The sequence below is a fragment of the Sylvia atricapilla genome, chromosome 17, assembly GCF_009819655.1.
Source record: "Sylvia atricapilla isolate bSylAtr1 chromosome 17, bSylAtr1.pri, whole genome shotgun sequence".
Lineage (NCBI taxonomy): Eukaryota > Metazoa > Chordata > Aves > Passeriformes > Sylviidae > Sylvia > Sylvia atricapilla.
In genome coordinates this window covers 6,489,858-6,502,141 of record NC_089156.1, presented here as the reverse complement: position 1 = coordinate 6,502,141, position 12,284 = coordinate 6,489,858, and the positions used below count along the sequence as shown (strand labels likewise).

Below are 12,284 nucleotides of genomic sequence, written 5' to 3'. Positions count from 1 at the left end.
TACAGCAAGTTAATGCTATTTTCAGAATGGTGCTATAGGAAGAAAAGCACAGGCTGGGACGTCCAGTGGTGGCTCATCACCTGGGGGACACTGTGAAGGTGTGGAATCTGTGAGGCATCACCAGAGCACCTGCATTTCTGGGGTGGCAGGGCACCAAGTGTGTGTGGTGCAAACACAGCCAGTCCCAGTGAAGTGTGGAGGACGTGGCACTCACTGAGGAGGCAGCTGTACCTTAATACACAACACAGCATGAAAGAGGCACTCTGAACTCTGAACGAGTAGTGGAGGTCTCTGAAACACATTGGCATGTGGGTTTGCTGGTTTTTTGGTCCTGTTTGCCTCCCCCTGCTTGTCACCATCTGCCCCAGGTGTCCTTAACTCAGGGAAGTGGAAGGAAGATGAGCAATCCCAGTAAGAAACTTGGTATTGAGACTCGTTCTCTAAGGTCAAGGTGACAGAAATCTGACATCATGACAGGCTTCTTAAATTTTCAAATACTCTGGTGGTGTAGAGAAAGCTGTTCTTTCATATTAATTATAGCTAAACTTTTTTCCTAAAGGAAAAGAAAATATTGTTCTTTACAGCACATTTCACTAATGAGTTAACTGTATGCAGGGCTACAAGTACAACTCACAGGAGAAACCGTCGTTCACCTGGAATATTCCAAGTATTGTTATTCCCATTCTTAGGGGGTGTAAGATTAGCTACATCTTCAGCACCTCACACTGACAGATAGAAGGTTGCCTCAGAAGAAATTTAAATGCCAAGTACTATAAGCTACAAAAGCAATGTTCCTGTGCTTCATGAGAGCATGAATGCCCTAAAAAAAATGCATCTTTCATATGAGCACTAGAGATTGTCAAGGACATAGATTAAGTTTTTTTCCACTATTGCATTAATAATGTAAACCAGATGGGGATTTTTTTCCCTGACATTCCAGGTACTTGAGGTAATGGTAGACATTGGAAAGCCACTCAGTGGCACATTATTTTTATTCTAAAAGGTTTTAATAAGTAACCGTGGTGCACAGCTATCTGCCGTTGGAGAGGGAATGATGCAATGATGGTACTGCAGCTCTGTTTTAAGTGGCAGTGTTCCAGTGTGTCAATGAATAGATGATGAAGGTAACTGCAGAGTTTATTGCTATGGGGAAAGTTTGTATTGTCTTCTACAGGAAAGTTGCTGAAATCATCACTGCAGCAAATGACAGGATTGGTTATGAGCTTCTGATTTGGATGAGATAGTGTAATTATGTGCTGATGTTTGTGGTAGAATGTAGGAGGTAAACAGATTGTGCAGGTGAATAAACAAAGCAGAAATCTGATAACCACAGAAGCTTCTTTTTTTATGACAAGAGAAAAAATCCTGTAAGCTGTAATGTAAGTTTTGTTGGTTCGGCTGCCGAGGCTTTTCTCCCAAATGCTGAAGCATAGTCAGCTGCTATTTTGTTTTTTTCCTAATAAGCAGAGGGTTTAAAGACATGGTTTGGGTATAGATGCAAGTGTCCTTGGTTGTGACTGGCTGAAAGCAGCTCACCTGTTTTTTACCTCTTTGTTTTCTTAATTACAAGCTGATTCTCTGGTTAGGAAACTATGTTGGTATGTGACTGCTGTAGTTAGTCCTGGGATGGGACAAATCCTGGCAGTAGGATTACACCTGGCTGCATATACCTTGAGCAAGTTTTCTCCTTTGTGTTGCTTTTCTCTCTCTCTCGTAGTTGCAGATCATGCACAAATGCCCACTGTTCCCTCATGTTCCATAGCCAACAGGCATCACCATTCCAGGCTTCCTTTTCAAGTTGTAGCTTGCTGAGGACATGCCATTTCTCCAGTCGCCCTGACTGTGCTGTATGGATCTTGCCCACATAATTGACACTAATGATGAGAGCACCACGCCCAGGATTGGTTATAGCCATTAGCTAATAATCTCAGTTACACAGTAAGACTCATCCTACATTTGCCAGGCTGATGATCTGAGGAATAAATCCTTCCCTTCCCAGGACATTTACACCAACTGAAATCCCACTGGGGCCATGCTGCAGTAGACCTACCCTGGGGAGTTTGGAGCACATGTACTAACAAAAAGCACAGGTTTTACAGTAGCAGCCGCACCAAGAGGTCCCCAGACAACCTATTTCTCATTAGGCTTGAGCAAAACTTGCTGTCCTCTGTTCCGAATTCATTGTAGACACATTCTTCAGGTCATCTTTGAAAAAAGAAATGTATAGAGCATGTAAGAAACGTGTCAAGTTTCATTCAACCTTTTGTCTTACTGAACTGCACAGCTCTTGCTGTTTGAGTAGGTAGCTGGGCAGTTCTTACATAGCTGGAAAATAATTGCTTATGGCTTTATGGTAAGGTTCTAAGATGTGTTCAGCTGCATCTGAAACCAACCTTGACCAACACTTCTGGAGTTTTCTACATCCAGTATAAAGGTTAAAATTATCTGCAATGATATGTCTTTATAACCCTGTACTAGCTATGAATCATGGCATGTCCTTCGAGGAGGAAAACTCCTCAGGTGTGACGTGCTGGTCAATCCCTTCCTGCCTCAGACAGACAGTAAACACCACACAGTGAATTAAAACAGGCACTGGGTGATACTGAGCTTTGGTACAGGATAGCTACAGACTCAGGCTTAAGGAGACAGTGGCATTGTCATGTCATTTCCTATGGTACTGACAAATAACAGCAGTTCAGGGCCAGCCTTATAAGCCAAAGGTGTTTTCCCCATTGTGACAGAAGCTGAGCTGTTCCAATGCACACGCACACTTGTGTGCATATTCTGCATGTGTTTCAGAGGCAGATTGCTCACTCAGACAAGTTACCAGAGGTGAGAACAGCAAAGGTGTGTTATTTGGAGCTTTGTGCTTCAAGAGAAACGTGTCAGTAAAGCAAACACTTTTCTTTCCAGGGGTTAAGTCCTGTGCAGCCCCAGTGCCTCCTGAAGAAAGTCAAATGCCTCCCAATTTAACTGTGCCCCTCTGAAACCTGTGCCCCAGTAGTCTCCAAACAGTCACAAAAGGCTTCCAAGACTGAAATCAATAACTTGGCCATAATCCCCTCCTTGGATTTGGTGTAAATAGAAGTCTCTTGGGAAGGAGTACTAGAAATACAGATGTCCTGACACTGTAACCCAATTCCTGGAAGCATTCCTTTCTCAAGACTGAGGTAAATGCTACAGCAGCTTATTGGGGCTTTCGTGAGGGGCCACAGTAGTAGAAGTGAGTAGCAGGTAGCTTAAACATCAGCTCAGAAGGGTCTAAGCCTGGGACTATTGCAGAAGCAGGGAAAATACATGGCCTTACCTCTGAATGTTGCAGCTCATTCAAGAACAGCTGGAAGAAAAGGGCAAAGCTGTGCTCAAAACCTCAGTTCAGAGCTTCAATTGTGACAGAATATATATATAGCTTTAAAAGCAAAATAAACTAAAAGCATACAAGAGTTGGTTTATTTTGTGAAAACTGCTCTGGAGATGGGAGGCTCAAGGTAAGGTGTTTTCTGTCTCTGTCTATTGTTGTTTTCACCAAGGTCCATCCACCACATGGTGAAAAGCTCCACGCTCCCTGTGTGACACTGGTGTGTTGGGTGGGCACAACACCTGCTAAAGTACTAAAAGATTCCTTTTTCTTCTGTTTTGAATAACCAGAGCTCATTTGTAACTTTTTCACAAAGGTTTACAAAACACATGAACTTGTCAACGCTGGCATATCTGATATCACCATCCGTCCAGACAAGAAGATTTTGGCAACAGCAGGGTGGGATCATCGCATCAGGATCTTTGGCTGGAAGAAGCTGAAGCCCTTAGCAGTGCTGGACTATCACACAGCAACTGTCCACTGTGTGTCCTTCTCAGATCACAGCAAGCCCCGGGAGAGGCTGCTGGCAGCTGGCTCCAGAGATCAGCGCATCAGTGTCTGGTCCATATATGCTCAGACGTGACACATCCTGCACTGCCATGGATTAGGAAAACACGACTGGTGAAGCAGTTCGTAGCGCTGTAATTCAAATGTGCATGTGGGGAAGTGGTAGAATCTGTTCTCCAGGTTGAAGTGAGAGTCCTAGGTTAATTCCTGTGCTGCTTGTTAAGGCTGTAAGTTTTCTTTCCATAGAGGAAAGTGGATTTTAAATTCATAATAAGCAGAACAAGGCCAGTAACAAAGACCAGAGTTGCTTTGGGTTCTGCTACGGGTTTTGCAACACCTTTCCTTTGGCAAGTTGCTGACATAACTTGTGCCAATACCTTTGGTAAAAAAGGACTGGAATCCCTCAAACTGCAGTGGAGGCAGAATATGTCTGTTTGTAAGTCATTTATGTATCCAAGAATCTTAGTCAGTGTAAAACATCACTCCTTCTTGAAAATTTATACCCATTAAACCACCTCCAGTGGTTTCTCATTGTCAGTTACTTTTTCTTCCCTGTAACTGAAAGGCTATCAGAACACCCTTGATTTGTTCACACTTCTGTCAGTTTCTAACTTAAACCAACAGCCAGGAATGTGACTAGGGATGGCCTTCGGCATTTATGAATTTCATTATGTCTCCTGTCACCTCAAGCCTCACAATTAATCACAAGAAAGAAAGGGAAAGAATCTTCCCCAGCACTGCACTGCAAAGCTATGTAAAGCCTTTTACAGAGCCAGTGCTAAATCCTTTCCACAGACTGATGAGCTAAAGGATTTAAACTCGGCAATCCAATTAGCGCCCTTCTCCTTGGAGAGTTCGGGGTAAGTTTCAACGTGGCAAGTCTGGGATTCAGCTGCACAACTCCCATTAGCATTTAGGGGAATCACACGGGTAAATCCTTGTCCACACAGTGCAAACGGTCCCATTAACTTGTCATCTCTACAGTCATGGAAGCTGAAATTCATTCATGAAGGTTTATTTTGTTTGACTCACAAAGCAGCATTTGCATTCTTCTAAAGCTTATTAGACACACACCAGTGTGCTGAGAGCCAGGGTACTGCTGGATTTGGCCACAAAGCTGCAGTGACAACTGTGTCCAGGCTGTGCACTGTTGATACTTTATTGGAAATAATTGTTTCTGTTCTGTAGAGAGGTGGAAATCAAAGTAAAAGTGACCAAAAGTGAACAGCAACATCAAAGACTTTAGAAATTATTTCAGGAAAAACACCCATACAAATTAAGGTCTGGGTCTGTTACCCAGCTGTGCCTTGCAGACAGAGAATATTGCTGGACTGAAAGCCTTAAGCACCCAGCCTGATGTTCTTTACATTAAAACACAGAACCAGGATACTGTTGCCAGGCTTTTCTAAACAAAAACCTGGCCTTACACACTTTAGAGTGTGGTGACACTTTAAATAATGCATTTCTTTGATTATTTCTTTACTATTCAGTAGCTGTGTGGAGGGTCACATTGCAGTTGAAAGTTGAAGCCTAATTTTGAGTGATCCCGAGTCAAGGGGAGGTGATGGTGTTCATTACACCTACCAGACAGAGTTGCACATCTCCGCACATCATCCACCTCCCAGGCAGAAGAGGAGCTGCCCCCACTGTACGAGCAGCTCCACCTCAGCCTTGTGGAATGAGATGCAGTCACTCTCCACAAACCTGCTGCTGGAAGAAACCTTTCCTTCTGTTGTCTTTCCCTTTTGTCAAAGTAGGTCCGAATTGACATAAAGAAACAATAGAATAAATAAATGGACAAAGTGTTGCTGTACGTGGTCTGGGGACCTGACCTAAGGAGTTTGCACAGAGATTCCCTTTTGCCTTGTGTGGTACAACAGCACACACGTGGCCCAGAGGCTGCCAGCATTCCTCATTCATGGCAGCAGCCTGCACTCCTGGGCAGTTTACACAGAACTGAGCTGAAGGTTTAATGCTCATCCAGCAGGAAAGGAAGGAAATCCAGGGCTCACCCATCTTGAGCAAATGGTTAGTGTAGGAAACAATTTTGGTGCAAATATTCTGGTATAGGCTATGGAAAGAGCATGATTAGATCAGAGCCTGAAAGTCAAAAATTCTTGAGTATATTTTCTCTGAAAATTGCCATTTACTGTCAACATCTGTCTCTAAAGTAATTAGGGAGATTCATACGGGATGTTTAGAACAAATGTCTTCTGGAAGATACTCTAGAGATTACTGGGTGCCTACATCTAACTTACTGCCTTTTGCGGGGAATTAAATATTTATGTTTGTCTGATTAGGTAGACTTAAAAACAAACTTAGTAATGCAAGTACAAATTGAAAATGAGGACATGAACTACATCTCAGACACACAGGTGAGAGTTTCCTCAGCTTCAGGAGGAAGGACACAGGCTGCAGGGCTGCTTGCAGGAACAGACCCATCCTTTGCTTCCCATTAACAAAGCACTATCCATGCCATACTTTTTCACAATACAATTAATTCATTAACACTTTATATCACTACTGATTTTATTTAAACACCCAGTAAACAGATTTTTCTTTCACATTATAGTTTCCTTGAAATGAGCAACCAGACTACACTAGTTTGATTTAGAGTTGAGACTAAATGCCATAGTTCGATTGTGAATTCATCTTCTAACAGTTTATTTGCCTAAGGAACTAACCTGAACTTCTCCAAAGAATAATGGTTTCCAACAGGAAAGAGAGTCTGTATTAGTATAGGCTGTAAAAGACAATTGTCTGAATATAACTAGAACTGTAAAATACAATTATCTGATGGCATCTAAGAAATCCACATTTTTTAATTAAAAAAAAAATAAATTAAATTACAATTGTACCATAAGCATGGTTTGTGCTGATTTGCTAGCAGAAGGTTGTGAGCAAAGAGCCACTTTAAGGTGCTGGAGTTGGCTCTGAAATCTCACCTGCCAGAAAGGAACAGGGCTAGCCTGTACCTGGCCTAGAGGATTCAGGAGTGAAGGTGATGACAGCTAAATTATTACAAAAGGCTTCCTCCCAGGAATCACCGTCTTTGGCACCATGAGAGGGAAGAAAGCAACCGGCATTTGTAAAGAAATAGAAATAAATCCCAAACACCAGCATTTGTGCAGCAATTACATGGAATATTTATCACCACTGGAATGAATGGTGATCTCTGACCCTCTAACATTATTTGCAAATGAATCCATTAGTTACAACTCCTTTCTCTTATCAGTACATGAGCCATAAAGTACTGCAGTCCTTAGTGTAGATGAGCAAGGAAAGAGGAGATTAATTGTGTTTGCAGTAATGAGTGAAAAAGGAAGTAAGCTGGGGGCATGCAATGAGACAGTTGTTAAATTTAGTCCTTTAGAATGCAATTGCTACAGCAAGCCAAAACATTACTCTGCAGCTTGACTTGGACTATTGCAAAGGCTTGAGTTTAAAAGAGCAGATTTTTATAGTTAAGCCAATACTGGCTTCTGGTCCGCTTTTGTTTTTAGCATATTTAAGATGCATCTACAAAGCCAACTTACAAATTAATAAATCTTTCCTTTAATTCAGTCTGCCAAGAACAAAGATAGAACACTGACTACTGTAGGAGCCATGTTAGTGATGTAAACCGAAGGACTGGGGATTAAACAAGGATTACTGAGTGCTAAATCAATGTGTTTCCTTTTCTGGCTGTGTGTCTGTGGTGTGAACATGTGGATCATTACATAAAACATGGCACATGACTGCCTGGATTAATACTAGACAATGTTACGGCAGTGCTGAGACACCAAGTTGGATGTTCAAGCATGACCACTGTGCTCCCAGGAATGTGACAGCCATGACTAAGGAGAAGGCAGGGGGAGTTCTGCTAATGCGTAATGCTCTGAAATTCCAGCCTGGGTCCCCCTGCTATAGCTTTTCCAAGTAAACTGGGCTGTGTTTGTCTATTTCCTACTCTTCTGGGGCATGCTGGAGGTTGTTTTTGTAATGTGAAAGATGCTATCCAGAATTAAGATCACAGGGGGAGTTGGCAATTTATGTAATGATCTCACAGTATCAAATTAAATGAAAATATAATCTCTCGGGAAAGTTTTGCTCACCTGATTAGTGGTCTGAACTACAGCTGTACATCCTATCAGCAGTGCTGGGTACTGCTTTATTCTGACCTCAGAGGAATTTGATTGGCAGTTTGGTTTGTAAAAGGAGAAGAAAGAAGAAGAGAGGAGGTAAATCAAAACAAAGGAGAGAAGGAGCAGCTTGTTCCTCTGAGGTGACAGGAAGACTGTGGAGGGTATGAAGGGCCTTGGAGCAAACCACCAGCAGTGGCCAGATTGTCCATGGGAGAGGGACAAGGATGGCTGGAAGAGTACCTGGTGGAAGCGTACAGTAATAGGTCTGGCCTCTAAAACTCATACACAAGTTTCTTTTTGTCTCAGACATATTTGCTTTTACTTCCCCAGCATCCTTTTTGAAAGATGTCAGTACACCAGGAAATCCTGTAGACCACAATCTACACCTCTAAAAAAGCCTGTGTTCACCCAGAGGAGAGTGTATTTATTTCTGTGCTCTGAAGAGTGATAAAACCTAAAAGCAGAAGCTGCAGTGCCACGGGGGATGACAGGGGAAGGACTGAGATCCTGAAGCAGCCACGTGCACTGCAGGAGAACCACCCTGGAGTATTAACTATCTCCCCACAGGAGAGTGACATGGCAGTGAAAAAAATACTATTCTAATAATTCCCTGTTACAATTTGAAGCTCTGATTACTAAAAAAATAAAAGGGACTTTAAATAACTGTTAAATTTACTTGAGATTACTGCTAGATGCTGTTTCCATCTAGTTTTTATTCTCAGTATACATAAACTAGGGCAGCAAAAAAATTATAAAAATCCTCAGATGCTTTCTGGACAGCAATGATCTCTTTCCTACCAGTGGCAGGATTGACTGAGCCTGGAAACCCAGCGAGGATGTTCAAATGCTGAACCATTATTTGGCTCCATGGCTCTGGCACCTCACACACGCAAAAGTCCATTTTCCAGGCCCTCATGGCACTGCTGGCTCTAACATGTTCTGACACAGGTAAGAAGGCAGTGGGCGTGCTGGAATAACTTTTAACATAACAGAAAATGTGGCTGTGGCATTTGTCCTGATGGGAATTTTAAAAATTGCTGATATGAAAGCTCAGTGATTTGTGGATGCATTGTTTGTGTTCATGGAAAAGCATCTAGGCTGCTCTTAACACTTACTCTAAGTATTGTCTGTTCAGATTTTTTTGCCTCAGATACTTTGATGGCATGCAGACTTGGCATCCTGCTAAATAGAGACACTGAGTCTTCATAGTTTTATCTCTTGAGCCCATCTGGTTTGAAGTAGTTGACAACAAGCAGGAAAGGGAATAGAATGAAAGACTCACTTCATGTTTGCTGAAATAAAAGAAATATGCAAGGCAGTGCTCAAATAGAACCAACCTGGGAGAAGGGCTGCCTCTCCCCACCCCGCCCCTGCCCTTTCCAGATGATGGCTTTGCCTGCAGCTCTCTCTGCCCACGGTTGGCGCTCACACCCCAGACAAAGGGCAGCTGAAGCAGCCAGGCTGGAGCACCGAGAGAAGGGGAACCATTAACCCCGGAACAAGGAAAAAACGGGAGCATGAAGCAAGTGGAGTAAAACGCAAATCCCGAGCCCCTGCCCACCATCAGCGACAAAAGCAATAGCGCTCACACCTCACACGAAGGTGCTTCTGTAAGTCTTACACGTTGTTTATTCCGGTTTTCACTCCTTTTTCGCAATTTAAAGCCCAAGGACATCAGGCAGGTACCCAGCAGTGGCAGCCGAGGTGTCCTGCCCTGTCCACCGCTGGTTGCCAGCAGGAGCGTCAGGGAGGAGGAGCTGCAGGGAAACATTCCCTTCCCTTCTCCACCTCCCAGAGAGCACTATGAGCTGTGGCAGAGGAGCAGAAGCCAGGCTGGAGTGGCCGGTGCAGGTCACTGGCTCTCACAGGGGGTGGAACGCTGTCCCTCGGCAGCTCCCGTTGCAGCGGGAGCAGGAGATGGAAGCTGCTCTACAGCCTGGCAGGATGTCACAGCACAGAGCAGTGAGCACTGAAAATGCACAGAGCCCCTTCTATCTATGCTGCTCCATCTCCTTACAGAATTAGGTCCTAAATGTGACTTTTCTGGCTCTTGTTCTTAATCACTTTGTTACTAGTTCAAATTTATAATTTTAACCTAAATGGAAGTGAGTGATTTATTGTAATTATTTTGTATAGGCTGCTCTTAATAAACTTTTTTTTTTTTTTTAATCTGGAAAAACATTTAATTTCCCATATGGAAAGAACGCATTTATCATACTTTACTTGGATATACTTGGCCAAGTATTGCACATATATGCAAAACATATGTGACAAATTCAAGGCTGAATTTCATAAAACAGAAATGCTGTGAAAGGTGATATAATAAATATATTACACAGACATATGTGGCCAATTTATAAAACTATGGTATCTTTGGTAAATTTATAATAGGTCATTTCTATTAATGGGGGGAATGAGTGCGTTTTTTCTGGCATATGCAACACATAATATTTTACACAGCCCTCCTGAAGGACAGTGGGCCTTTGCAGAGCAGACTTGTACATACAATTGTGTATGGGACATGTCTGTGTTTTTCAAAATCAATGTGTGTCTTCAAAACCAGCTCTTCCTTTTTGCATTGATATTGTGTGGGCAACATACTGAGCAGGGGAAAAAAGTATGAAATACTATTCTTTGAGATTTGCAAACCTCTGATACACTGTCTAGGTTCCCACCGGCAAGGGGTGTCTCACTGTAACACAGCACGGTTTATATGCACTGGTGAGCTCATGATAATGGCAATAACAGAAATCTTTGGGTACAGACACTTTCACCTAGGTTTGTCAAACACCTGTGTAAATGATGTATCTTAGCAATCAATTGAATTGCAATGATTAAATGAAGAACAAAATGCATATGTCTAGAAAAACGTTACATCCATACAAAGTGCTGGCCTCTACACACACGCGGTGGATTCTTAATAACACCAGCTAAAGCAACGGCTGAGCCACTGCCGGCTGAGTATCCTCAAATTGTAACTCACACCAGACTGCCCCTTCTTATTTCTGCCAGAGTGTTTCAAATATGAAATCTTTCCTTGAAGCCCGAATCTGTATTTTCCTCTCACCGTGCGTTTCCCAGGCGCGGAAGATGAAGCCCTTCCCCGTGCGTGCCGGATGCACCCCGTGCCATGCCCGGCTCTTCCCTCTGGAGGGAGCCGGCTCTTCAGGCAGGGCCGCCCGGGGTGCGCGCAGCGTCCTCCTCCACCGCGGCCGCGGGGAGCGGTACCTGCAGGACCCCCCGAGGTGACCCTCGGGACACACCGGGGCTGTCCTGTCCACCCCGGCATCGCACACAAACGGCGGGTCACGCCAAAGCACCGCGGCCTCAACCACATTTGGCTTCAGCCTACCGGGAAACCGAGCAACAGAAGGCAAAGCACTAAGAACCAACAGATGTATGTGCACACACAGGCTTCCTCCCACCTTCCAGCCCAGCCGTGTTCAACAGGCTCAGGGCAGCCTTTTGAGTCTTTGGGTGATGATGCTGAAACCTGCTTTGCAGGAACTGCTGCGTTTGCTCTTCCAGCCCTCTCCAGGCAGCAGGGCTCAGCTTCTGCCCCCCAGCCCTAACCTGTGGGTGCCTGACTTGTTTCCAGCGGCTGCAGGGATCCCTTTACACAGGCAGAACGTTACACAGCACGAGTGAACCTGCTTTTCTTATTCCGTACAGATCAAGGTACAAGTGCCCCTTGGTGAGGGATCCAGCACGACAGGCTGAAATCCACTTGCTGGAGAGAAAGGGGGAATGCTTGACGGGAGAGGACAGTGCCCCGGCTCAGGTGGCCCCGAGCCATGTAGCCCCAGTAGCCATGGCTCATGGGAGACCCACACCGTCCCCCAGCAGGCTGCAGAACACCTTTCAATAGCTGCTACAGTCCTCGGGTCATTGCCCACCCTGTGAGCAGAAGCCACAGCAGTTGCTCCCCTGGCCACGGCCGTGTGTACACGTGCTTGAGACTGACGGAAGAGATGCCAACACCCAGGATGCCGAGGGGCAGCTGCTGGGGTCAACCTGCACAGCTCCAGCCAGAGAGTTATAGGGGCTCCCTGATGAGAAGGAAAGACTAAAGAGAATGTCTATGAAATGTGTAAAAAGTGTGCATGAACACCACAAACACACAGGAGTCTCATCCCCATGCTCCTATCCTAGGCCAAATTTAGTCAATTCCACTGACAAGGAAAGAATAAAATGAACTGCAAAAAGCCATTTCTGAAAACTGGAGCTATCCCCAGTGTTTGGGTTAGGTGATTAAGCAAAGGCTACCCTTGTTCCACCAGTGTGGGCCTAATCCT

General features: G+C 44.2%; 2 protein-coding genes across 2 annotated transcripts in view; one reads left to right on the top strand and one right to left on the bottom strand.

Moving 5' to 3' along the window:
* Positions 1 to 8,400, top strand: part of GNB1L (G protein subunit beta 1 like) — a 47,588-nt gene extending 39,188 nt beyond the window's left edge. The window contains exon 7 of the mRNA XM_066331425.1: positions 3,675 to 8,400. Coding sequence (XP_066187522.1) covers positions 3,675 to 3,941 — 267 coding nt within the window. The 3' untranslated portion in view covers positions 3,942 to 8,400. The remainder of the gene's footprint in view (positions 1 to 3,674) is intronic.
* TANGO2 (transport and golgi organization 2 homolog) overlaps positions 1 to 12,284 on the bottom strand; it is a 423,798-nt gene that overhangs the window by 398,535 nt on the left and 12,979 nt on the right. The window lies entirely within an intron of this gene.